Below are 26961 nucleotides of genomic sequence, written 5' to 3'. Positions count from 1 at the left end.
TGTGTACGGGGGTCTTGGTAGAGCACTGTGGTCCCAGCTAAAGGGCGAGTGGTTACGTATGAAACTGCCCAGAAGCATCATGGGTAAAGACGAGGCGTAACAAGCTGGTGCTTAAGAGGTGTTGAGAAGAGTGGATGGGGTGGGCGGACACAAAGGGACATACAAGGTTGCTAAGCGATGGAACTAAAGCGAAATGGCAGCAGTCAGAACGGGCATCAGAAATGGCCTGTCACATAAAGACTGGCACGTTCCCCAAAGGTTTGGAAGGGGCAGGTGACAGACAGCGTGTGAGGATACTGACAGATGCGTAGAAAACCTGAGTCAATAGACTATCTTTTCAAGAATTCAGAGAAGGGGGTAGATGGGCAGCAGCAGAGAGTTAGCAGGGGGCGAAGAGGATGCCCTCTGTTTTCGTAATGAGAGCAAGTTCATTGGCAGCAGAGGCCCTTCTGCGAGACAGACTGCCGACGAGGGCGCCTTGGGCCATACCTACCCTGTAACAAAAGGTAAAACTGGGAAGATGAAGAGGTAGAGGTTGAGAAACGGGGGGGACTGGGTGCAGTAGAATTCGAGGTCATTTGTGGGATGATGTGCCCTGTGTAGGAGGTAGGGGTGACTTCTCACGCCGGAAACAAGCAGGGCAGAAAGCCGCAAGCGTGGGAGAAGAGGCGAGCTGGCGACACCTGTGCTCAGCCACACGGTGGCGGCGGTGGTGGCAGCGGCGCAGTGTGGCAGGGGAGAGCTCTGCCCTGGCTGTTCCTTTGCTGTTATCGCGCTTCTGTTTTCATTTCCCTCTACTTTAGCTTTGCCTTACTAAGAAGTACTTCAGCTTCCATAGAGCATGAGCTATCGTTTGGCTGGAACTGGTGTGCACACCGCACATTTATTACTGTAGGCCGAAGAAGGTGTGATCCCTAGGGCGGTTGGACACATTTTCTCAGCGGCCTTTTATTTATTTATTTATTTATTTATTTATTTATTTTTGGCTTTGAACAGGATTACCTTGAAATTAAAAGAACGATTTTCCCAAGATTCTACTTTCTCAGCAATGCTGAACTTCTTGATATTCTAGCCGACAGCAGAAATCCCAATTCCGTGCAGGTAACAGCAGTGTTACCCTCTCGCGGTATCATTTCCTCACTCAGGCGGGGGTTTGCTGGGTAACTGACAAGCGCGTTCTGGTTTGCAGCCTCATCTCTCGAAATGTTTTGAAAACGTGAAACATGTGCTGCTCTGGAAACAAGAAGTTGGCCCTCCGTCTGTGAAGATGCTCATCTCCGCTGAAGGAGAAGGTCTTGTGCTGCCCAAGTATGACGAACGCGCTGCAAGCCCGCACTTAGACTCTTAGAGCCACTCTTTCTCCCCAGATGACGTCCTCGTGTGAGCATAGGCTCTCCCCACCTCACCACAGCGGGCTCCGCTCACTTTTACTTTAACGTAAAGTTGGAACAAAGAACGTGCCCAACCCTGGGCACTAATTGACACTGGCTTTTGCCCCACATGAATCTGACTTTTCAGATAGACCCGGAATTTGCTATCTGGGATCTGTGGGCATCATTCTGACCCGGGTTTCCCCGTGGTGAGTTCCCAGGCAAGCACCACAAGCCAAGGCCTTCTGCCTCACTAATTCTATTTGCCAGCCTCAGAGGGTCCTCTAGCCTCCGGCATTTGGTTCCTGAGGAAAAACAATACCATGCCCAAGCTTTCCTACCCAACAAAGTCCCCAGCCCAATTTGGGTATTTGAAAATTCCAAAAATATCTTAAAGTTACGTGCCGGCATGCATATCTGTGTGAGGGTGTTGGGTGCCCTGGAACTGGAGTTACAGACAGTTGTGAGCTCCCATGTAGGTGCTGGGAATTGAACCTGGGTCATCTGAAAGAACAGCCAGTGCTCTTCACTGCTGAGCCATCTCTCCAGCCCCCTTCAAAGTATCTTATAATACAATCTATCTCTCATACATCCTATGTTATGTGAAATCTAATTATATTCCTACTTTTGATATCAGAATTCCCTAAAGAAATGTATTTTACTGCATGGTTTTCCAAGTAAAAATCAATAGAAACTGGAAGGTACATTCTTATAGTTCTTTGCCCCAAAAGTAATGTGTGTGTCAAGAACTTAACTTACAAGTTATTCAAAGAAAGGAAGTGTTAATATCCATAATATTATGGTAATTTTCATAATATTTTTAAACAAATTATAGGAAAATTCGCGTAAGAACTGCTGTAGAACAGTGGATGGTAAATGTAGAAAAGAGCATGTTCGATGTGCTAAAAAAGTAAGTACAGTGTTTAAACCCTGAGATTATACATACTGTGTGTTGTGTGTGTGTTATACGTGTGTGTTGTGTATGTTGTATGTGTGTGTATTCTGTATGTGTGTTCTGTATGTGTGTTTTGTGTATTGTATGTTTGTTGGGAAATACGTATAAGATAGCTACCAGTATAAGTGAAATATTGAGAGAAGCACACAGAGTGGATTTTAATAGAGCATGATGTATGAGTGATGAAAAAACTCATTTTTGAAATGCAAATACTTGTCAGAGTGCATAATCATAGACACCATGAATACTGCTCTGCTCGGGTGTGTGTGTGGTGTGTGTGTGGTGTGTGTGTGTGTGTGTGTGTGTGTGTGTGTGTGTGTGTGTGTTCCTGGGCATCAAACATCAGCCAGGACACAGCTCGAGCCAGCTCCAGCTGCTTTTAGAAGACATCAGGCTCACTACATTGTGTTTCTGTTGTGCTTTTACTCCCTCAAACTGTTGAGTTTAGACCTGGAGCAGTGCTGGAGACTGAACATGGAACCGTGTGCACACTAGGCAAGCATTGCTGAGGGACAGCCTTTGCTTGGTGTCTCAATATTCTCCTTTTGTTTATTAATCTGTTATTGCAATCTACATTCAGGGAAGAAAGTATCCCAGAGTATAAGTTTCTAAAACTAATTTGGTTAGGACAGTTGTATTATGTTTTCAATTTTTTATTTAAAACTTTTTTCATGCAATAAATTTTAATCATATTCTTTCCCCTCCCATCTCTTCCCCACCTCACTCCCACCCAACTGCATGTTCTTCCTCTCTCTGTATGGAAACACTACCTTGAGTTTTCATACTTACTAATCTGTGGAGAATGTGTTGTCTTGCCTCTGTTTCTACCCTGGGTGATACTGACAGGGTAGAAACCAGAAAGATGTAATGTCCCCAGTAAAAACTATTTTTGAACTCAGCCTTTTTAGCTTTTTACCCTTGATAACATTGTAATTCAAAGCTAATATAATTCTTCTCTTAAACCAATATATATTTCTTCCAACCCAGACACTGCCAGGTAAAGGGAACCTTAAAGACTGCACTACTCTTGGGCGCATGTTCAAATTAAAACGTCAGCAGGACTAATGCTTCATCATTAAGTGGCATCCTCAATGAGCATGCATGGATAACATAAATGTATCTTTTTGGTTTATAGATTTCTAATCCAAGGTATTGAGGACTGGAACTCCAAGACTTTTTCTGATTGGGTACTGTCACATCCAGGACAAGTGGTCCTCACTGTGGTGAGTCGATGCCACCTTGAATCATGAAGAAAGGGATTAGTGTGTGGGTGCAATGCTGAGAAAGTAAAAAAAATATGAAAATGAGCTATTATGAAGGTACCGACACACCATGCTCAGCTGGAATGTATTTACAACTAAGATGAATGCATCTATAGGTACATAGATGACATCATAAACAGCAAAATTATTACAGAAAGTTGGTGGTTGATAAATTCATTCTATAATGAATGAACAGGTATTCATTCCAGAATTCCTTCACCTTTTAGAGTTTAAAAATATTCAGTTTATAAAATTAAATATGAGTAACCCATCAATTATTTTCTTAAAAGTGTCACGAATTGCACTGTACACATTTTTTTTATCATCACCATTAAAAGTTTCTCTAAACTTGGCTTAAAACTTTTAAATTTGTTATCTTAAGGACCTGTTGGTGAGAAGAACAGTGCAGGGCTCCCTACTGAGGTCCAGCTGTTGGCAGGTGTGAGTGGAGGCTCTGGGGGGCGAGGGACTCCAGTTCCTGGCCTCCACCAGCTAGTAGAGAGAAGGTCACCAGCACGCCTCAGTTTACGGTCTCTTCCTCCATCTTCAAAGCTGTTGCACTGCATCTCAACTCATCTCCAGTCATCCGTCTGTAGCCACGCCTCCCACTCAGAGACTGGAAGAGGTCTCTAGTTGTAAGGGTGCATGCAGATAACCCAGAGTAGCTCCCCATCTCAAGGTTCTTAGTCACATCTGCCATGTCTCTTGACGTCCTCACTGGTTCTGGGGGTTGGGACATGAACGACTTGATAGAAAGCCATACTCTGCAAGTTTGTTGGTGTTAGTTGTATTGCTTTTCTTGAGCTGTGGTGAGGGCTCAGTGACTCAGCAGTTAAGACACTGGCTGCCCTTGCAGAGGCTTGGTTCCCAGCTGCCATGTGGTAGCTCACAAGCTTCTATAACTGCAGTTCCAGGGGATCAGACACCTCTTCTAACCCCCTATGATGCCTGCACACACACACACACACACACACACACACACACACCTATATATACATACATAAACACATTTGTTAAAAGCGGAAAAGAAAGAAAATTAGAAAAGTGTGATACTAAGAAAACCAAAATAATTTTTTTGAAATGCCCCTCAGCAGAATGTAAGAGATGGAGAAGTCAGAGGAGTCCCAAGGGGGATACCATTTAGGGAACTGATGAAAGACCAGCCCATGGACTGGAGAAGAGTGGGGCGGGGCAGAATAGGGAGTAGCGGAGTAGCCATGGAGTTGAGAGGACGACTTTTGTTTGTTTCTTTGATCTTTCACTAGAAAAACTGAATGGTCATAAGAAAAGAGGGTAGGTCTAGTTCGTAAGTGTTGTTCTTTTCCTTCTGTTAAGATAAAGGTGGAAGGGGGTCCTGAGTGGGGAACCATGGCCGATTCCATGGCAGGCGAGGGTGACCGAGGCGGGAGACAAACAAGCCAGGAAGACAGAGCTTAAGCAAGAAGTTTTATTAGAAAGGGGAGGAAGGGGGAAAGGAAAGAGAAAAGAGATAAAGAGACACAGAGGGAGGACAGAAGAGAAGAGAGAGACAGGAGCAGAAAGAGAGGAGAGCGGAGAGAGAGAAGAGCCGGAAGGAGAGAGGAGAGAGAGACAGAGAGAGAGAGCCCGTCAGTGGGCCAAGGTCTGCTTATAAAGGGGTCCTTTGCACCTGCAGGCACACTACGCTACCATGGAACCCTGGGCTGACCAGGGTGCTGCCTGAGTGCATTCTGCCAGGTCACAGGGGCAGGCCAGCATAATGCCTGAATCCTTACAGTAAGGCTTCGGAGATCCATGTCCTGGTTTGTATGCGAAAATTCTCCCATACTATGTGGTCCCAGCTAGAGGTTCTAGATACCTGCCGAGAGGACGCTGATCACTAGGGGTGAGGGGTGGGAGGCAGACCTCAAAGCTTTATAGCCCTAGTAAGTGCCTTGTTCTTTCTCCGTCTGTATGAGAACAAGCAGCCTCTTGTTCCTGGTCCCTCAGCAGGTCCCACCCCTCCTTTTCCTGACATGATGGGCCGTGCCCTCAAACCAGGAGACAAGATAAACCTTTCCTTATTAAGCTGTTTCTCGTCAGGTATTTTGTCATGACAATGTGGTTTGGTTTTGTTTTCTCTTGTTTTAACAAAAATCTCAATCCTTTGATTTTACCAATAAAGACTCAGGAGGCAGATGCTGGGGTGAAAGCCTGCTAGCTCCAAGAGACAGAGAAAGCTGCCCTTCCCCCTCCGCCATCGCACTAGGAGCCTCCTCTCTCCAGCCGTCTCAGTTGTCCTCCCTCCCTCCACGTCCCTCCCTCCACTGTCTCCATTTATGTATTCGGTGTTCTGTGTGCATGTATCCCTGCAGGCCAGAAGAGGGCGCCCGATCTCATTGCAGATGGTTGGGAGCCACCATGTGTCAACTGGTTGCTTGTTCTGCCTCTAGACCTCTCGTTGGCTTTATTTAACCCTGTTTGCAATATTTAAGCAGAAAAAGCTCTTGGATTAAAGGTGTGTGCTAGGACTGAGCCACACCACAGCTAGAAACAGGTTTTTGCAGTAAATAACACAAGCTCAGGCTCACCGTGTGATCAAATATCCTGCAACAACAATGAGCAATGTCACTAATGCAATCTGAAGCTGTATTACTTGGCAGTCAATAGGGTCAATGTGAGCCTTGGAGGCTGGTTTATCTGGAGAGGGGAAAGCAGAAAGTCTTTGCCATAGTAACCATTAAGTATCTCAGAAGGCACACTTAACTTGCAGTTCTCTTATTTAAAAATAAGCACCTCCCCTTTTTTAACTTCTCCTGACCCACCACAATTTCAAGTCTTCATTAAGGTCACCTAGGACTGTGAAAACACACATTTTTGCTCTCCACTTGTCCAAGTAAACGCCAGGTCTTAAGCTGAGAAGCTTTGTGTAAGCTGTTTGTGTGACTGTGACAGAATTACAGGAGGATCCATACATTTCTGTAGTTTTCCAAATTCAAATAGTCCAATCTTCCTTAAGAGAAGCTCTTCCCAGGGTCCCTGGTGGCCCAAGTGTACTTAGCAACAAGGAGCACACACTCTGCCCTTGGAATCACCCTAGAGTGGGCTTTATCTTCTGTCACTGAGTGTGCTTTGGCCCAGTCCCCCCCATCCGCCTTACCCACTGATTATTTCCCACCCCAGAGGGGTAATTTACAGCTCCCTTGAATTTACAGTTCTCTCTACAGAGAGCTGTCTCTGAATAAGCATAAAAAACCATTTTTGAGGGAATGGGATGAGATAGCTCTGGCCACGAAGAGATTTTTCTATATAGATTTGTCCATGATATAGCACTTAGTAATTCCTCTATAAATAAGTGTGTCACAATTGTAGAAGTGGTGAGACCTTGGAAAATGAAGCTGATAAATGAGGCAGACTAAAATCTAATGCAATAACCAACTTTATTTAGAGCCCCCCAGACAATGTATACTCTGAGGGTTAGGAAATGTCACACGAGTAAAGTTCTCAGGGGTTTAAGCCGTATACAACCACAAGGACATGCCATATATGACGAAAACATGTTTTCCCATAGAGAAAATAGAGTAGTTTAAACATGTAATTGAATAACAGCATTACACGATGAGTAATGGGAAGTAAATTCACTCCTGTCTGCTACACTTGAGAGGAGCACGAAGAAACATTCTAAGAACAATTCCATGTTTTGAAGAAACTGAGGTCACATGACTCTTGTCTTGCTTTGTTGGAGTATTCTCATGAGCACACAGAATTCTCTTCGCACGACTCTGTTCCTAGACCATGCTCTCTCTGACACAAGTGTATAAGTGGAAACATTTTAAAATATGGTCTGCTGTGTCCCCACACCATGGATGTTCCCGCTGAAGGCTGTAATTCAAGAACCATCGTCTCAAGACAGATAACAATGGAAATCTTGTCTGTGTAGTTGTTTTTCCTGCCTACTTCCCAAGCCTCAGTCTCTAGCCACTCACTGATCTTCTGGCTTTGAGTTAGTTTCTAGATAGTCTTCCCCAGGGAAGAGCATAACAATTGATTGTCCCATACCGAGTGGTCAGCCTTGAAAACATACAAGTAACAGCATACAGATAGAGCAGACTGTATTTATATCTTAGGGTTACATATGTGTATAAATATATGTATGTAACAACAACTAATGAAAAAAGAGCATGAATTTAAAATAGAAAAACAAGATTGTATGCTTCTATTAGCATGTATTTCCCTCTCTTTTTTTTCAGAGCCAGATCATGTTTTATAATGATTGTATGAAAAGTTTTATGAGTTCTAATGCAAGAGAAAAGCTAGAAGCAGTCCATGCCTGTGTGCTATGTCGTTTGGAAGACTTGGCTGTGCTGGTCACACTGAACACTAGCAACTTGTGCACGAAAGTCATGCTGGCAGCAATGCTGACCATCTCTGTTCACTGTAGGGACATCGTGACAGACCTGCTGGCCAAGAACATCTCCAATGCAGAGGACTTCGAGTGGACAAGGTAAGTGGCTAAAAACAAAACAAAAGACAACTGCATACAACAGCTTCACACATATGGACCGTTAGCTTCTCTGCTTCAAACTTTGCCCACTGCGGTTTGCACTTGAAGGACTGGTTATTCCTCTAAGCTTTGTGGTCCTACCCCTGCTTCCTTGGTCCCCTCACTTGTCTCTCTGCCTTGTCTTCCTGAGATAATGGCACTCTTCCGTTTGGTGTTTGTGTTTTATCCGTTGTCATTAAGCCTAGGAACAGGTTTCAGCAGGAGTGATGGGCGGTACCCCCGGTGTCTCCTTTCCTGTATGCTACCAGTGTGGAACAGACAAGGTCAAAGAAACAGAAGAATGTTTCTCGTCAATTTTCCAACTCAGCAACTTTTCTTCCTGCTTGGAGTCAGTTAGTGAAGGCATAGAGAAAGTGACGCTACTTCTGCTGAGACAAATCTGAGCACGGGTCCCCCACGTTAAATGAGAAGGCTTTCTGGTTTTACCTACAGTTAGGTGTTCTCTCATCTAAGAGTTTGCAAGGTGGTACCACACAAATAGTTGTACGTTGCTTTTATCTTATTTTTATTTTGGACTCGGTTAATTTCTTTATAACCTGTTCTGCTGTTCCAGAAGGGGTTGAGAGGTATGAATGACAAACAACTACGTCATAGCGTAATGAGAGAAGGGCACTCAGCGGGAAACTGAGCGGCCATGCTAGGCTCCTAGTGATTCGGGATTTACTATCAGCTCCCACTTAGATTCAAAAGCAACACAGCCCTGAAGTGTTTCAGATGTGTACAGATTACTAGTTATTGTAAATGTGTACCTCGTGATTTCTATTATCATGAGTAAATGCTATTTCCCCACAGATTTTAGTGCTTTGATTTGTTTGCTTGCTTCATTTTTTTTCCTTTTGGAGTGCAGGTTTGAACTGTATATATGTGTGTGTGTATGTACACATGTGCTTGTGTGTGTTGTGTGTGTGCACATGTGCATTTGTGCCCATGTGTGCGTTTGTAGGGGTGTATGTGTATACATGTGTGTGCATGCATGTATGTATTTGTCCATGTGTGTAAATGTATGTGTGTGTTGTATGTGTGTGTAGGAATATGTGTCTCCCTGTCCTGACAAGCTATCATATGTGACCTTAGGATTAAGATCTGAACATAGAAATAGAGTCCAGAGGATTGAAGGAAAAGGAATAGGAAAAGACACCAGTGTAACAGATGCTCCCATTTTAAAGTTGCACTACACAATGCAACAAATGCAGAGAGCAAGCAGCAAGCTCACATAGCTTTACACAGCGTGAGCCAAGCAGGGCTCTTTCAGAGGCTTCTAGACTCTAGGGACTGGTAACATGGTGCAGTTTATAACCCTGGTGCTTGAGAGAGAGAGAGAGAGAGAGAGAGAGAGAGAGAGAGAGAGAGAGAGAGAGAGAGAGAGAGAGAGAGAGAGAGAGAGAGAACTGGTTCTCCCTTCCTTAGAGGCATCAGTCACCAGTAGCGTCTCGCTCAGGGGTGGCACTTTATGTCTCCCTCCTCTTCTCAGTGCTGGGATTTTGCCTGGACTTTGGCCAGCACAGCTCTGTGCTGCTGTCACAGTCTCTATGCGTTCGTGTGTACAGAAAGCTCCCAAACCTTGAAGTGAGTGAGAGGTTTGATAAAGATGCCGAATGTAGAGCTGAGTGCGGCAAAGTCTCTCGCTCTCTATATATACATTGTCCAGTTGAGGGTCTCTGTGTCATTGCCATCTACCCAAAGAAGAAACTTCTCTGATGAGGAAATGGAAGAGCAAGTATCTCTGTAGGAAGACGTAGACCCCTTTGGGGAGCATGCGCAAGCGTGGTGTAGCTGGATCTTGTAGTGGATGAATTTTCAGCTGTTTGAGGAGACTTCCCACTGATTTCCACATTGGCCGCACCAGTTTGCACTCCCGCCAGCAGTAAGTGTCCTCCCCACAGCCTCACCAGCATCTGCTGTCACTTGTTGTATTAATCTTGTCCATTCTGACAGGGGGATGATGGAATCTCAAAGTAGTTTTAGCTTGTACTTCCTTGATGGCTAGGGATTTTGAACATTTTAAAAAGCATTTCTCAGCCGTTTGTGTCTCGTCTTTGGAGGACTTGCTGTTTAGTTCCATATCCAAATTTTAAATGAGTTATTTTTTTACATTAATTTTTGTTTTAGTGCTTTGCCTATTCTAGATAGTCAGATTGTCAGATTCCAGATAGTCTACATTGTCAGATGTATAATTGGTAAAGGCTTTTTTTTTCCATTCTGTAGGCTGCTACTTTGCTCAAATAATGGTGTCCTTTGCTATATAGAAACCCTTTAGCTTCATGATGTCTTATTTAGTAACCCTTGGCTTTAATGCCTGTGCTCTCAGCATCCTGTTCAGGAAATCCCTTCCTCTGTGGATGAGTTCAAGTAAGTGACTTACTGTCAATTCTGTCAGATTCGGGGAATCTGGCCTCGATTCATTTGGAAGTGAGTTTTGTAAAGGGCAATAGAAACAAATTTATTTTAATTCTACATGCAGCCATCCAGTTTGATCAGCACCATTTGTTGAAAATGCTATCTTTTCTCTAGTGTGTAACTTTAGCTTCTTTGTCAAAAATCAAGGGTGCGTAGGTGTGTAGACTTGCTCTGTGTCTTCAACTCTGTTCCATTTATCAGTATGTCTGTTTTTACGCCCGTATCATCCTGTTCTTATTGCTTTAGCTCCAAAGTACAACTTGAACTCAGAGATGATGATAGAAGTTTTTCCATTTTTCAGTATTGCTTTAGCTATCCTGGGATTTTGGATTTCCAGATGAAGTTGAAGGTTGTTTTATTGTTGTTTATTGGTTTGTTTGCTTGCTTGCTGTTTCTGTGAAGGATTATGTTGAAATTTTTATGATGATTGCAGTGAATCATGTATTTCTTTTTATGATTTTGTGCATAGAAGACCCTAAAGATGTCATCAGGAAACTTCTACAGCTGCTAAAACATTTTCAGCAACATAGCAGTATATGAAATTAACACACAAAATAAGGGTAATCATAGCTTCAAAAAAAGCCTTTGGAAATACTCCTTCTGTTTCTATTTTTCAGAATAATTTGAGGAGTATTTGAAGACTGCTTTTGGTTTTTACAGTATTCGTCCTGCTGATCCATGAACATGGGAAATCTATCTAACTTCTGACATCTTTTTCAATTGCTTTCTTCAGTATCTTAAAGTTTTTTCTTATCCAAGTCTTTCACTTGCTTGGTTAGAGTTATCCCAAGATATTTTTGAGGCTATTGTGAAAGGTGCTGTATCCTGATTTCTTTCTCAGTCTTCCATTTATATATAGGAAGACTGCTGGGTTTTGTGTGTTAACTTTCTACCCGGCTGCTTTGATGACAGTGTTTATCAGCTGTAGACATTTCCTGGTGTAGTCTCTACAGTCTTTTATGTATACAATCGTATCACCTACAAATAAGGTGGGTTTTTTTCTTTCTTCCTTTCCTATTTGTATCCTCTTGATCTCCTTCAGTTGTCTTATTGTTCTAGCTAAGACTTCAAGCACTATATTGAGTAGGTACGGAGAGTGGACAGCCTTGTCTTGTTTCTGACTTTAGTAGAAATACTTTTGAGTTTTCCTCCCTTTAAGAAGATGAGCTTGATATAAACTGACCTTATTATGTTTAGTGTATCCTTTGAATTCCTAGTGTCTCTAAGACTCTTATCATTAAGGAGTGTTAGATTTTGGCAAAGAATCTTCTGCATCTAATGAGATGAGCATGTGTCTTTTGTGCTTTATCTGTTTTTTGTTTGTTTTTGTTTTGTTCTGAGTTTTTTGTTTTGTTTTGTTTTGTTGACTTTTCAAGACAGCCCTGGCTGTCCTGGAACTCAGATATTTACCTACCTCTACTTCTAGAGTGCTGACAGCAAAGGTGTTCTCCACTATCCTACCCCTGTTTATCTGTCTATTTGGTGGACTCTGTTTATTGATTTATGCATGTTGTACTGTCCTCATATCTCTAAAATCAAGCAAATTTGATCACAGTAGAAAATCTTTTTGATGAGCTCAATATGGTTTGCACATATTTTATTGCATCTATATTTGTAGGCAATTTTTCTGTGTCCTGGCAGTCGCTCCCACTGAAACTTAATATTAATCACTGCTTCTTAGCAATAGTAGTTATGGGTCTGTTTAAATTGTTTTAAAATGATTATGTTTCTATTACAAAAATATTTTTGCCCAAATAATACATGAGTATTGCTTTCAGACATTTGCGATATAAATGGAATGAAAAGCAAAAGTTGTGTTACATATCTCAAGGAAACACCAATTTTGTTTATGGCTATGAGTACCTGGGCTGTTCACCAAGACTGGTCATCACGCCCCTCACAGAACGATGCTGGCTGACTCTCACAACAGCAATGCACTTCAACCTAGGAGGCTGCTGTGCTGGGCCAGCAGGTGTAGGAAAAACTGAGACTGTTAAAGACCTAGCAAAAGTAAGTAGCTACTGTATCCAGAATTTCTGTCATTCATACTTTGATCATATCTTAACTTAATACTGTTCCCGCTGTTAAAGCGCTCATTGTATTTACCAACACATTCATTACGTGGTACACTCCATCAAATAAATTTTGAGTGTAAAATACGTGAAAGGTCTTACTAAGCCAACCATCTTTGCTTTTACCTGGAATATTACTGCATGAGCTGACTGATGGCGGTGTAGGAGGTGAGGGAAGCAACAGTTTTTCACTCTGGTCCATTTTCCACTTGGTTTTGTTGTTGTATAAATAATGACCTAAAAATCTTTAAATTAATCAACTTTCCTACAGCAACTAATCACATGCATACCATATTAGTTCTGTGGATCTCAAAACTTGGCATCTAACTCATTTCTTAAATTGTATTTATTTATTTATTTACATTCCAACCCCAGAGAAATTAACTCATTTTTTAACTATATTTTTTTCTCAAAAGCTTAATAGAAATAGTTTCTTACTCTGGCAGTTTAAAACACCTTTAATTTGTGGCATAACTCAAGAACTATATTAATTTGTTTTCCAGAGCTATGGTAAACATTGTGTGGTCTTCAACTGTTTTGAAGATTTGGATTATAAGGTAAAGCTTAAGTCTATATACTCAAAATTGTAACGTAGTTCATTGATGAATAAAAAAAACTAAGAAAAATACAAAAAATATATTGGTAAGCGTACAAATACTATTAGTTCTTTTTTATTTTTTTTAATTTAGGTTAGAAACAATCTTGTTTCACATGTCAATCCCAGCTCCCTCTCCCTCCCTTCCTCCCCCACCCTCCCCATCAGGGCCCCCAGTCCCCCACCCAATCTCCACTCTGATCCCCAAGGAGGGTGAGGCACTCCATGGTGGAGCTCCAGTAACTGTCATTTCATGCAGAGCAGGATCTAGGCCATCCCCCAAGAGTCCCAGCTGAGAGAACCTCCCATATTGTGGCATGGGCACTCAAAGTCTATTTGTACCCCAAGGATAAATACTACCCAAGGCCCCATAGATTACCTAGGCCTCCTCACTGACACCCACATTCAGGGGGTCTGGGTCAGTCCCATGCTTTCCACACAGCCATCAATCTGGGGTCCAAGAGCTCCCCCTTGTTCAGGTCAACTGTTTCTGTGGGTTAAACCAGCCCACTCTTAACTCCTTTGCCCATCAGTTCTTGCTTTCTAACACTGGATTCCAGGAGTTGAGTTCAGTGTTTGTCTGTGGGTATCTGCCTCTGTTTTCATCAGTCGCTGGATGAAGGTTCTGTTTCCTAGACTCTCTGGCCATGGGATTGTATGCTGGCATTCCCCTGATTCATGTCTAAAATCCATAAATGAGTGAGTACATACCATGTTTCTCTTTTTGTGACTGGGTTACCTCACTCAGTATAGTTTCTTCTAGTGCCATCCATTTGCCTGCATATTCCAAGATTCCATTGTTTTTTTCCACTGAATAGTACTCCATTGTGTAAATATATCACATTTTTTCTATCCATTCTTCAGTTGAGGGGCATCTATGTTGCTTCCAGGTTCTGGCTATTAACAAATAATGCTGCTACGAACGTAGTGGAACAGACATCCTGGTTGTATGAATGTGCATCTTTTGGGTATATGCCTAAGAGTGGAATTGCTGGGTTTGTGGTAGACTGATTCCCATTTTCCTGAGGAATCCCCATACTGATTTCCAAAGTGGCTGTACAAGTCAGCACTCCCACCAGCAGTGCAGGAGTGTTCCCATTTCTCCACATCCTCTCCAGCATAAATTGTCGTTGGAGCTTTTGATTTTAGCCATTCTGACAGGAGTGAGATGGTATCTTAGAGTTGTTTTGATTTGCATTTCCTGGATGGCTAGGGATGTTGAGCAGTTTCTCAAGTGTCTTTCAACCATTTTAGACTCCTCTATTGAGAATTCTCTATTTAGTTCTGTACCCCATTTTTTGATTGGATCCTTTGGTGTTTTGGAGACTTGCTTCTTGAGTTCTTTGTAAATTTTGGAGATCAGCCCACTGTCAGATGTGGGGTTAGTGAATATCTTTTCCCAATCTGTGGGTTGCCTTTTTCTCTTGCTGACTGTGTCCTTTGCCTTACAGAAGCTTCTCAGTTTCAGGAGATCCCATTTATTAATTGTCGATCTCAGTGTCTGTGCTACTGGTGTTATGTTCAGGAAGCAGTCTCCTGTATCAGTTCGTTCAAGGGTGCCTCCCACTTTCTCTTCTAACAGGTTCAGTGTGGCTGGATTTCTGTTGAGGTCTTTGATCTATTTGGACTTAAGTTTTGTGCATGGTGATAGACATGGATCTATCTGCATTCTTCTACATGCCAGCATCCAGTTATGCCAGCACCATTTGTTGAAGATGCTTTCTTTTTTCCATTGTATATTTTTAGCTTATTTGTCGAAAATCAGATGTTCATACATGTATGGGTTAATATCAGGGTGTTCAATTCAATTCCATTGGTCTACCTGTCTATTTTTGTGCCAATACCAAGCTGTTTTCAGGACTACAGCTCTATAATAGAGCTTGAAGTCAGGGATGGCCATGCCTCCAGATGTTGCTTTGTTGAATAAGGTTGTTTTGGCTATCCTGGGTTTTTTTTTTCCATACAAAGTTGATTATTGTTCTTTCAAGGTCTGTGCTGGGATTTTAATGGGGATTGCGTTAAATCTGTATGTTGCTTTCGTTAAGATTGCCATTTTTACTATGTTGATCCTACCTATCCAAGAGCATGGGAGATCTTTCCACCTTCTGGTGTCTTCTCTAATTTCTTTCTTTAAAGACTCAAAGTTCTTGCTATACAGGTCTTTCACTTGTTTGGTTAGCGTTACCCCAAGGTATTTTATGTTGATTGTGGCTATTAGTTCCTTTGCTTCTTTGTTAAGTTTCTGTCTGGTAGTCCTGTCTAGAGGTGAGAGTGGGGTGTTGAAGTCTCCCACTATAAGTGTGTGGGGGCTTTATATGTGATTTGAGTTTTAGTAATGTTTCTTTTATGAATGTGGGTGCCTTTGTATTTGGAGCATAGATGTTCAAAATTGAAACCTCATCTTGGTGGATTTCTCCTGTGATGAGTATGAAGTGCCTTCCTTCATCTCTTTTGCTTGATTTTATTTTGAAATCTAATTTGTTAAATATTAGGAATGCTACCCCTGCTTGGTTCTTGGGTCCATTTGATTGGAAAAATCTTTTCCCAACCCTTAACTCTGAGGTAATATTTGTCTTTGGGGCTGAGGTGTGTTTCTTGTATGCAGCAGAAGGATGGGTTCTGTCTTCTAATCCATTCTGTTAGCCCGTGTCTCTTTATGGGTGAGTTAAGACCATTAATATTGAAGGATATTGATGACCATTAATTGCTCATTCTTGTTTGTTTTGGAATATTTGATGGTGGTGGAATTATATGTGGATTTCCACCTCTTTTCTTTTGGCTATTAGTAAGGTGGGATTATCTATTGCCTATGTTTTTCTGGTTGAAGTTAACTCCCTTGGGTTGGGGTTTTCCCTCCAGAACTTTCTGCAGGGCTGGGTTAGTGGATATGTATTGTTCAAATCTGGTTTTGTCATGGAATATCTTGTTTTCTCCATCTATATTGATTGAAAGTTTTGCTGGGTATAGCAGTTTAGGCTGGCATCTGTGGTCTCTTAGTGTTGGTAGAATATCTATTCAGGACCTTCTGGCTTTCAGAGTTTCCATGGAGAAGTCAGGTGTGATTCTGATAGATTTGCCTTTGTATGTTACTTGGCCTTTTTCCTTTGCTGCTCTTAATATTCTCTCTTTATTCTGTATGTTCATGGTTTTTACTATTATGTGGCAAGGGGATTTCCTTTTGTGATCCACTCTATTTGGTGCTCTGTAAGCTTCTTGTACTTCCATTGGCTCATCTGTTGGGAAAATTTTCTTTTATGATTTTGTTAAATATGTTTTCTGCCCCTTTGAGATGGATTTCTTCACCTTCTTCTATACCTATTATTCTTAGGTTTGGCCTTTTTACAGTGTCCCATATTTCCTGGATATTTTGTTAGGGATTTGTTGGACTTAAGATATTATTTGGTCGATGAATCTATTTCCCCTAGTGTATCTTCAACACCTGAGATTCTGTCTTCCATCTCTTGTATTCTGTTGGTTATGCTTGTATGTGTAGTACCTGACCATTTACCCAGCTTTTCTATTTCCAGCATTCCTTCAGACTGTGTTTTTTTTATTGTCTCTATTTCAGCCTTCAACCCTTGTACTATTTGAATTGTTTCTTGTAATTTTTGCTTTGTCTTTTCCTCTCTTTCTTGCATTTGTTGAAGTTTTTGGTTTGTCTTTTCTTCCATTTCTTGCATTTTTTGTTTTTTTTTGTGACAGGGTTTCTCTGTATTGTTTTGGAGGCTATCCTGGAACTCGCTCTGTAGACCAGGCTGGCCTTGAACTCACAGAGATGCCTGCCTCTGCCTCCCGAGTGCTGGGATTAAAGGTATGTGCCACCAACGCCCAGCTTCACCATTTTTTGCATTTTTGGATTGTTTTTTCCTCCATTTCTTGCAATTCTTGTATTCTTTGGTTTGTTTTTTCTTCCGTGTCTTTAAGGATTTTCTCATATCTTCTTTGAGGGTCTCTATCATTTTTATGAATTTGCTTTTAAGGTCTTTCTCATCTGCTTCTTCCACAATGGACTGTTCAGGTCTTGCGGGTATAGATTTTCTTGTTTCTGGTGGTGTCATATTGGCTTTTCTGTTGGTAGGTGTGTTTTTGTATTGTCTCCTTCCCATCATTTCTTCCTATGGGTGCAGAAGGAGTCTCTTCCTCCCCTGGTGGGTATGTGACCCCTTTCCAGTGGGTGGTAGCAGGTCCAATACCTTGGTGGCTTTCCTCTTTCATGGATGGAGTCCATCCTAATATCGGGACCTTAACAAACTCTGGGTAGGCTGGACCCTCGCCTTGCCTGTCCCATGGGTGGAGACTGGGACTTGGAAACTGGCAGTCTCTGGGCAGGCTGAATCCCGTCGGACTGAGATCCAGATCTACTGTGTGCAGTCTTCAGGTTTCCGGTGTTTCTCACTATTAGTTCTTTTAATGAATACAGAATAGAAGCCTAGAACCTATTTGAAAGTTAAAACCTCCTGTTTTAATTTTTCTTTAAGTGGGCTGAGCTGAATTCCTTAAAGCAATAATTCTTTTTTTTTATGAGGGTGTGATTCTTTTTAGCCAAAATCTTATGTGCACAAAGCACATGAGAGTGCTATGCAAATGTTCACTCTGGGCATGATGGTGCATACTTTAATCTCAGTGCTCAGGAGGCAGAGGCAGGCAGACGTGAGTTCAAGGCCAGTCTGGTCTGCAGAGTGAGTTCCAGGACAGCCAGGGCTACCTGGAGAAACCCTGTCTCAAACTCCCCCCTCCCAAAAAAGTGCCTTACCCTGATCATTTATTTACTAAAAAGGTAATTATTAAACTCAAATAATAATAATAATAATAATCTGAGACATGTCTAATAAAATCTTGAAATATTTTATTAAAATTTCATATTACAAATTGAACTCAAAATTTCACAGCACTACAATTTGGGGACTTTGTATCCTACTGCTGGGGACTGAACCCAGGTCCCTCACAGCGAGCAAGTGCTGTATAACTGAGCCATTTCCCCAACTCTGCAGCTTGTCTTACATGTTGGCTAGAGCCCAAAATATCCCACGGTGAACAAAATATTGACACTTAACACAAAGGTATTTTTCAGCTTCATAAGCTCCAAACCCCCCTGAGGCCCCATGGGCCCTGTTTTCTCTCCCCGTCTCTATACCTGAGACCCCAGGCATCTCTCAACCTGTGTCCAGCCCAAGAAGGCTTTTTGTTTTGTTTGTCACTGGTTCCTCCAGTTGGTAGCATTTGCAAATCAACAGATTTCAGTGCAGCTTTTTGGCTTTCCCAGAAGGCTGGAGGGCCTGGCTAGCACTGGCCTGTGGCAGCTGGCAAAAGGGTGTGCCATCAGCTGCGTGCCTCTGCCGGGCTCGAGCCTGCCTGGAATCTCTCTGGCGCTCAGGGCTTGGCTCACTCATCGGTGGTTCCAGTCAGCTAGGCGTGGGGCCTCTTGCTCCACCCGGATAGAAATTTTGGAGAGGCAAGAAAAGGCTTTCAGGGGGTGGTGTTTGGGCAGCTCTTGTTTCCCTCTGTGTTTGGTGACTGTATGCAGGAGGGAGCAGCAGCCGGTGGCACCCTCCAATGTCACCCTCTTCCCACAGCCCTCTGGCACCAGGGTGCTTTATCCTGTCGGTGTTAAAGCTCCCAGGTAGGCCCAGGGAGCTGAGATTCCTCTGCCCTTAGACGCAGCTTCCATTGCAATTTCCCAGCAGCCCTTGTTGAGACACCAGCCATTGTTATGATCCTCACGTTGGCCTACCATGTCAGGATTCCTTAACCCTTAACACTAACCAGTGTCATAGTCAGGATAAGCCCTTGTCCCTAAAGACTTCTAGTTTTATGAATTCTTCCAGTAACTAAGGCCAGCAGAGCCTGCTTTCTGGATTTTGGGGGCTCCTTAGCCTTCAGTCTCTGCTCCCCACTCTGTCTCTGCTCCACTGCCATTTATTTGTTCTCTTGAGTTGTTCAGCTGCTGCTCATCCCGTTGCTAACCAGCAGGCTAACTGGCCTCTCACACAGCTAGGCGAGCCAAACATGCCACTCCCACTGTCATTGCCTAGCCTCGCCGCCGTTCTGCTGTTCCTGTTACCAGCTCAGCCCACGGTGCTAAAAACAGGCAAGAAAGGACCATTTGTGGGAAGCCTCTGTGCTGGTTAGTTTTTGTCAACCTGACACAGCCAGAGTCAATCAAAAAGGACTCTCAACTGAGAAAAAGCCTCCATCAGATTGGCCTGTAGGCAAGTCTGCAGGATATCACCTTGATTAAGGATAGATGTGGGTGGGCCCAGCTTGCTGTGGGTGGTGCCACTCTGCTGGCTGGTCCTGCATTGAATATAAAAGGTAGCTGAGAGCCGTGGGCAGGGAGCAAGCCAGTAAGCAGAGCTCCGCCTTGGCCTCTTTTCCTGTTCGGATTTCCCTTCATGGTGGACTACAACTGTAAGCCTTAAAAAAAGAAAACCTTTCTTCCCCAAGGTGCTTTTGGTCATAGTCTTTATCACAGCAGCAGAGAGCAAACTAAGACACCTGTCATTGGGCCTGAAGTTCCAGTCTGGAGGAGGGAGCGCAGGGGATTGGCAGTGAGCACGGAAGGCGTACTTAGGCCTTCCCTCTAGCATCAGTCACAGCCTTACCGGTCTGACTTGGACCAGTCACAGACTTGCCTTTCTAGTGTCAGTCAGAGCAGTTCCTCCGCTAGGCTGGGGCGCTTTGGGGGGTGGCAGCTCTCCCGCTCTCCCGCTCGCCTCAGTGGAAATGCTTACAATTAGAGTTCACAAAAGCCTACGGTGGTTTTAAAAAACCTGGCACAAACTTCTGAACTTCTCATGGGCCTGTGCTACCTACCGGGGGCTGGGGCAATCGGCTACGGTTGTATTGTGGTTTTCTCAAAGCACTAGTCCTGTAGACAGCTGGTGTTGGGATTAACTGTGAGTCCTTTTACTCAAGGCACAGCTGGGACAGCAAGGAAGCGTCCTACAGTGTCAAACCGTCCCATTTTCCATCATCTTATCTACGGGAAAATGAACATAAGACTGCTTACAATAAAAGCTTAAGATTTTATCATTGACAGCGATGGGGCTTTTAACGGGTTGCTGCTGTGTTTTAACGACGCTGCTTACGAGCTCCCCAAGCCCTTACCCCTCACCACCTCACCCCACCCTACCCCCTGCCTGCCACCATTGGCCTCACCTGTAACCCAAGCTGAACTATGAGGAGTCTGCCTGCACCAGAGAGGGGCATCACCTGACTCCCATCTGCTGCAAAATAGTCATGCAGACGCCAATAGGCTACCTCTCTGAGACCTCGAGAGTTCTGTGCAGTCGGCCATCATGGTCCTGGGATGCAGGAGTTTGCTGCTTGTGTTTAAGCTTTCAAAAGAAACAGCGGTGAACTAATCAATTGCCTAAGCTACCACTAAACTTTCTATGGAGAGAAAAATATCAAAGATGTTTATTGGGTTTGGGTAAGATGAAAAGAACACATGCCATTTAGTATCCAGAGGGAAATGTTCACCTTTATAGTTTTTGTAATCAATCCTTTAATTTTCTTTTAAAGATAGTGGGGAAATTATTCTTCGGGTTGGTGCAGTCGGGAGCTTGGTGCTGTTTCGATGAATTCAACCGGATAGATTTAGAAGTTCTCTCCGTCATTGCCTCGCAGATCTTCGCCATCAAGGTGGCAAAGGACAGCTACTCTGTGAGGTATTGTTCATGGGTTACACCTTTAGGATGGAAATCTGACACACAGTAACTGTTTAGTTAGTGCTAAGTCCTTACATGACGGCTGAGGTCTTGGGTTGGGGTTGGGTTGGGTTTGTTTAGCATGCAGCAAAATGATGGCACTTGCCTTGAATGTTTCCTCAGGCAAATAATGTGGGAAAATATATATATTTTCAACTTTAATGCCAATTTAAAGTTATACAGCCTCCTTTCACACTTTGCAACAGCCTGGAGCCACCAGCCCTTGAGGCAGATATGCTCTAGGTAGTATTTTCTCTATCTTAGAATCTCTTTCACCTTAGGATATTACGCTAGAAGAAATCAAACAAGAGATACGGATATTTTCCTTAACTCTGCATGGATTTGTTTTATCTTTAATTCTATACTCATTTAGAAAACAAAATTACTGGCTGTACTCCTGAAATCCCATCTCACCATTCTAAACTGTGGTGCTTTTTTTGGAAAACCACAATAAAATGTATATATGATAGGGTTACTGTTGTTTATGAATAATAAACATGTGTTCCCTTGGGATGCACTCAGAAGCTCATGTGACTAGCTTCTGGGACACGGATGGAAGTTCCGTAATGTGTCATCTAACTCATGATGACGGATGTTAACTTTACTCTGATGAATGTCATGCTGCTGGTGTCACCAGAGCTTACAGGTCTATTAATACAGATGGAGGGCACAGTAACCCCATTTTATCACCTTCTTCTGTGCTTTGACCTCTGCAAAGTGTTATGCCCAGGGATTGTCTAGCTGTGTCCCGGTTTCTCTTTCTCATGTTTAAACTGTCCCCTCTGGTAAGAAATCACCCGAGACATTGTCACCATTGTCTCTGCCCGTGGTGCCACTGACAGGACACCGGTGCTTTTGGCAAAGCATCTGCCTCACAGTTATCCAAATATTTTGTTTTCTAATTTTTGAGATCTTACTATTGTTTTGTGGGTGTTCTGCTTACATAGATATCTATGCACCGCAGGCATCGGGTACTCTGACATTGGAGTTACAGATGGTTGGGAGCCACCATGTGGGTGCTGGTAACCAAACCTAGATGTGCAGGACAAAGAGTCAGTGCTGAGCCATCTCCCAGCCTCCAGTCCCAATGATTTGGCAAAAGGGAGGCTGGAAGTGAGCTGTGTTCCAAGTAGGAACTCTGAGTCTGCCCCTGTGTTCCCAGTGAGTCTTCTAGGCCCAGCTCATTTCAGTCTTCCCAGGGTCTCTTCCCTGTGTGGACCAATTCGTCTGATGGTGCCTTCCAACATCCAGGCCACAAGCTTCTCACACATCTTTGGATATAATCAAATATACCTGAAGCCCACCAGAACTCAACATTGGTTCAAAATAAGCCACCGCCTCTTCTCTGTGTTGTTGTTGTTAAGTATGTTTTATTTGGATTCAAGTGTAATAAAGGCTTAAGAAACCCCCATTTGTTATAGTTTTAGTACCCTTTAACCTAAAGGAGTGATTTCTTTTTTTCAAGACAGGGTTTCTTTGTGTAGCTGGCTGTCCTGGAACTCGCTCTATAGACCAGGTTGATCTTGAACTCAGAGATCCACCTGCCTCTGCCTCTGTCTCCCAAGTGCTGGAATTAAATGTATGTGCCACTGCTTTCTGGCTTAGAGAAGTGATTTAATGATGACTACTTTTCTATCTTTTAGGTTCCTACTGGAGGGTAAAACAATACGTATCAATATGTCATGTGCGGTGTTTATTACCATGAATCCTGGGTAAATATCAATGAGTATTCTGTGTATACTAATGAGTATACTGTGTATTCTAATGACAGTATACACAGCCTAAAATCCCTTTCTTTAACCTCATTTGTAGGTGGGCTGTCCAATATTGTGTATCTGTCATTTGTCCTCCAGAATCTTTTTTTTTAACCAACTCTTTAAGAATTTCACACATTGTATTTTGACCATATCCACCCCTCACCCTCACCCCTCCCATACCCACCCCTCATTCTATACGCACACAACTTCCTGTCCTCGTTTTTAAAAAAAGTCAAATCCAGTTAGTGTTACCAATACACTCTTGGGTATGTGACCATCCACTGGAACCTATCAGATCCCTCCCCCAGCAATTGTCAATTGCCAATACATCCTGTAACAGGGATGGGGCTCAAGTGCCCACCTCCCCTGTCCATGATGGGGTTTTGCTTGGTTTGGTCTTAGACAGGCTTTAGGCATGCATGCTGTCACCACCAAAGGGAGGTCATGTGTTCAACCGCTCTGTTGTGTAGACGTTTTCAAACTTGGAACCACATACTTCCTCTCACCCCGCCTAAAAAAAGTAATTCTGTTGACTTTCTATGTGACCCTTATCTGAAAACTAGTTGAAAAAGTGGCTTCTACCTTTTATGTCATGAGTGTCCTGTAAAACACTGCTTCGTTGAAGTCACCACCACCTCTGCGTCTAGCAACCTCTCCACCGACTCTTCCACAGTGGTCCTTAAGCCTCGGAAGCGGGGGCGGGGGGGTGATACTGATGGCCATTGATGGCCGAGGACTCTGCAGTCTGCTATTGTCTTCAGCTTGACCGTTGTGAGTCTGTGCCCATCACCATCTACCTGTAAATGAAGTTTCTCTGCTGAGGGCTGAAATAATGCTACTCTGTAGGTGTTAGGATGAGTCGTTAGGAGTCAGGTTAATAGTGTGCAGAGTAATCGTGATAGCTCTCCAGGGACCGAACCCTGTTCTTAGCACTCACAAAGGTGCCAAGTATGAGTTCCATCTTGTGGAGCTGGCACAGCACCCACAGCCTCCTCTTTCCATGAGTGGATATCACATCTCCGCCCTGTCCATATGGGTGATTACACTGAGCCTCCGACTCAAGGCTAGGTTCATCAAACATCTGAACAAGTGCTGCACCACAGTCAGAAGGGGCTGAGATGAGGTAAGCCATACGATGAGACACAGGACGTATGATAGGCCAGCATGCTCGTGGGATGCTAAGTGAAAACCACCTAATTTTCACACACAGATCACACTGAAAGCCTGTAGAATCATTTGGGGGCAAAGTAAGAGTTTCAAATTTGAAACACTGCAAAGCACAGTTGGGTTTTTACTATTGTCACTGTTTTCTTTTCCTCTTTAGATATAGAGGTCGAGTTGAGCTCCCAGGTAACTTAAAGTCTCTGTTTCGCCCAGTGGCTATGATGATACCCCACCACAAAATTATCACTGAAGTAATTCTGTTTTCATTTGGCTTCAAATCTTCAAAATCACTGTCTGGAAAGCTAGTTAACCTGTACAACTTAGCTGACCAGCAGCTCTCAAAACAGGTGAGGGACTGCCTCTCTCCCAACACTTACAGCCGGGTATATAATGGTGACTCAGACACAGGTCCACCATTGGAATCAGCAGGACCAGGCCAACCATAAACCAGGAATACTGTCTTCAGAGTGGCTGTGCATCCATTGTCCTTGGCATTCATTCAAAGGTCTTCAAACCATATCTGCTCTCTCTGCTCATAGATGTCAGCTTCCAGATCAGCGTCCTCCAGCTCTTCTGTACATCTCAGCAATCTGGAGGACTTGTGAAAACACAAGCACTCAGTCTGATTCTGTATGTTGGTACACAACTCAACACTGCTCCTGCAAGCTCAGTTACTGGCGAGGCTGATTTGAGTCCAACTCCTTCTTGAGAATCGTTCCGGGTTTTAGTTTTTGCTTCTAACCCAAAGTGCTTTGGACAGCTGACCACATTTTCTGCAAAGCTGTCTTTTCCTCTTGTTGTTCCTCTAGTTCCCCTCCCTAGTTCCCAGACAGTTTGACTCAGATGCTGTAACTGTTACCACTTACCACCCTGTCTTCTAAGAAAGAGGCTTCTCCTGAGTTCAGTAGTGCCTGCCTGTAGTCCTCAGTACTGGGGAAGCTGAGACACTGGGAGCACCTGAGCCCAGGAGTTCAAGGCCAGGCTGGATAACATAGGGAGAGGGAGAGGGAGAGGGAAGGAAGGAGGGAGGACCAGGACGTAGGCAAAGGGACTTTCAGGAGCACCAGCTCAGAAGGGAAATAAGAGCATTAGAGGCAGAATTGGGTTTTGGATTCACACAGATCTCCTTTACAGAATAGATAGCTATTCATGTGTATATGTATATGAGTGTTTTAAATGGTTCTACTTTTCCTTGAGAGCTATAGTAACTCAGATATTGAATACTGTATTTCAGGAGCATTATGATTTTGGCATGAAGACATTGAAGACAGTTCTAATAATGGCAGAAAAGAAGAAACAGGAGTGTAAATGGTCAGTTGAAATTTGAATTTAGTGTTAGGTTCAGAGAGTTACATACCACTGGATAAAAAATTCATAGAATTTTAAATAAGGCAAGCAAAAACAGGAAGCTACCAGAGCACCACAATAAGATGAACTGAAAGGCACTTAGTGGTATCAAAAGAACAAAAATGAACCAGATCATGGATTGCGGATCCCTTAGTGCAGCCTGCTCAGACGGTGTGTGTTACTTATGTGCAATAAAAAAGAGAAAGGAAGAGAAACAATGAAAGATAACATCATACCTGCACAAAATAGGCATGCACCTTTTTCCTATTATTCTGAAATCAATGGAGCATTGCTAGTCATACGATATTAGTGTTTGGGGCATTGTAAATGATCTAGAGACAACATAGGAGGATTGTGTAGATGATACACAAATGCAGCATTCTATGGAAGGGACCTGAACATCCACAGACCTCGGTACCGGTGGGTGATACTGAAACAAAACTGCAAGGTGAAAATCAAATGTAAATAACTAAAATAAATAGCACTTGTAATATAAAACACCTTAAGATATCATACAAGTAAAAAAAATCTGGTATTTATGAAAAAAGGGAAACTGAGGAGGCAGCTCAGTGAGTGTATGGGTGCTGGATGGGAGATTTCATTCTGTAAATCTGTCTCCATTGAGAAGTCTTCCAGACACACTGTGGCCTATGGGCTGAAGATGGATGCCCCAACATTACAGAAGAATTTCTGGTGACTGTCCAGGTAGCAAGATGTCTCTGTCAGTTCTAGAGTTTATATATTATCTTTCTGTGGTCTTTGATGGAGTTGAAGACATAGTCATGATTATAGTTTTCCTTAGTTATGGTAAAAGATAAGTTACATATAAGACTTTAGACTCACAAAGATGGGACAGATGATAGTATACTTTCTTTAAATCTTGCTAAATGTTAATGGACTAAATATTGTAATTACAGTTCTTACTTGATAACTGTTTTGTTATATATAAAATTTGACTATGTTAAAGTTAAAACCTCTTTTTATTTAGACAGAAAAGAGATGATGGGAAATGGCATTCTGTAAATATGTCTCTCTTATTGGTTGATGAATAAAACACTGTTGGCCAATAGGGAAGCAGATAGGTGGGACTAGGCAAGAAGGAGGATTCTGGGAAATGTAGGAGGGAGTTGCCATGTGATCCCGGGAGGAGAGGACACATGAGTCTGGCGTTCTCGGTAAGATAAAACTTTGTAGAAGTATATATTAGTAGTTGTGTTAATACTTAAGACAGAGCTAGCCAATAAAAAATCCTAGACATTGTCCAACAACATTGTAACTAATAGAATCTCTGTGTGTTATCTGGGGGCTCTGAAGTGGCAACAGGACCCAGGCGGGAATCCCGCAACAGGTGTCTGTTCTACAAACACGAGGACCCAAGTTCAAATCCCCAGCACCCACATAAAGGCCAGGCATGTTGAACATGTCCATAATCCAAGAATAAACAAAGGGACTTTTTTTATTTGTTTTTAAACAAACTGATTCTTAAAATCACATGGAAAAATAAAAGCAGTCTTAAAATATTGAAAAACAAAAGAAATCGAGACATGCCTTTCTAACGATTAAGCTATGTTGGAAAGCTTCAACAATTGAAAGTGTGGCACTGGTTGTCAATGGGCAGAGCAATGAAATAGTGTAGAAAGTCGAGAAGCAGGACTACCTGCCTGGGACATGCGGTCCATCATAAACCCATTGCCGAGACTAGATCGTGCAAGTGTTTAGTGTGGGACCACCACCTAGCCTCCACCTGCAGAAAGGTCAAGTGGGAACCATGCACCACAGCATTTGCCAAGACAAATCGAAATAACTGAGGG

The 26961-nt window shown here is 42.9% G+C and overlaps 1 protein-coding gene across 1 annotated transcript in view; it reads left to right on the top strand.

Annotated features, from left to right (window-relative positions):
- Dnah14 (dynein axonemal heavy chain 14) overlaps nucleotides 1-26961 on the top strand; it is a 184436-nt gene that overhangs the window by 42684 nt on the left and 114791 nt on the right. The window contains 11 exon segments of the mRNA XM_040738878.1: nucleotides 997-1101; nucleotides 1190-1308; nucleotides 2206-2280; nucleotides 3461-3548; nucleotides 7796-8049; nucleotides 12285-12516; nucleotides 13082-13135; nucleotides 20698-20843; nucleotides 22526-22594; nucleotides 23964-24150; nucleotides 25038-25114. Coding sequence (XP_040594812.1) covers nucleotides 997-1101; nucleotides 1190-1308; nucleotides 2206-2280; nucleotides 3461-3548; nucleotides 7796-8049; nucleotides 12285-12516; nucleotides 13082-13135; nucleotides 20698-20843; nucleotides 22526-22594; nucleotides 23964-24150; nucleotides 25038-25114 — 1406 coding nt within the window.

This window comes from Mesocricetus auratus, unplaced genomic scaffold, assembly GCF_017639785.1.
Source record: "Mesocricetus auratus isolate SY011 unplaced genomic scaffold, BCM_Maur_2.0 Super-Scaffold_100676, whole genome shotgun sequence".
Lineage (NCBI taxonomy): Eukaryota > Metazoa > Chordata > Mammalia > Rodentia > Cricetidae > Mesocricetus > Mesocricetus auratus.
Note: the sequence above shows the minus strand (reverse complement) of the source record. Positions and strands in the feature narration are given on the sequence as shown.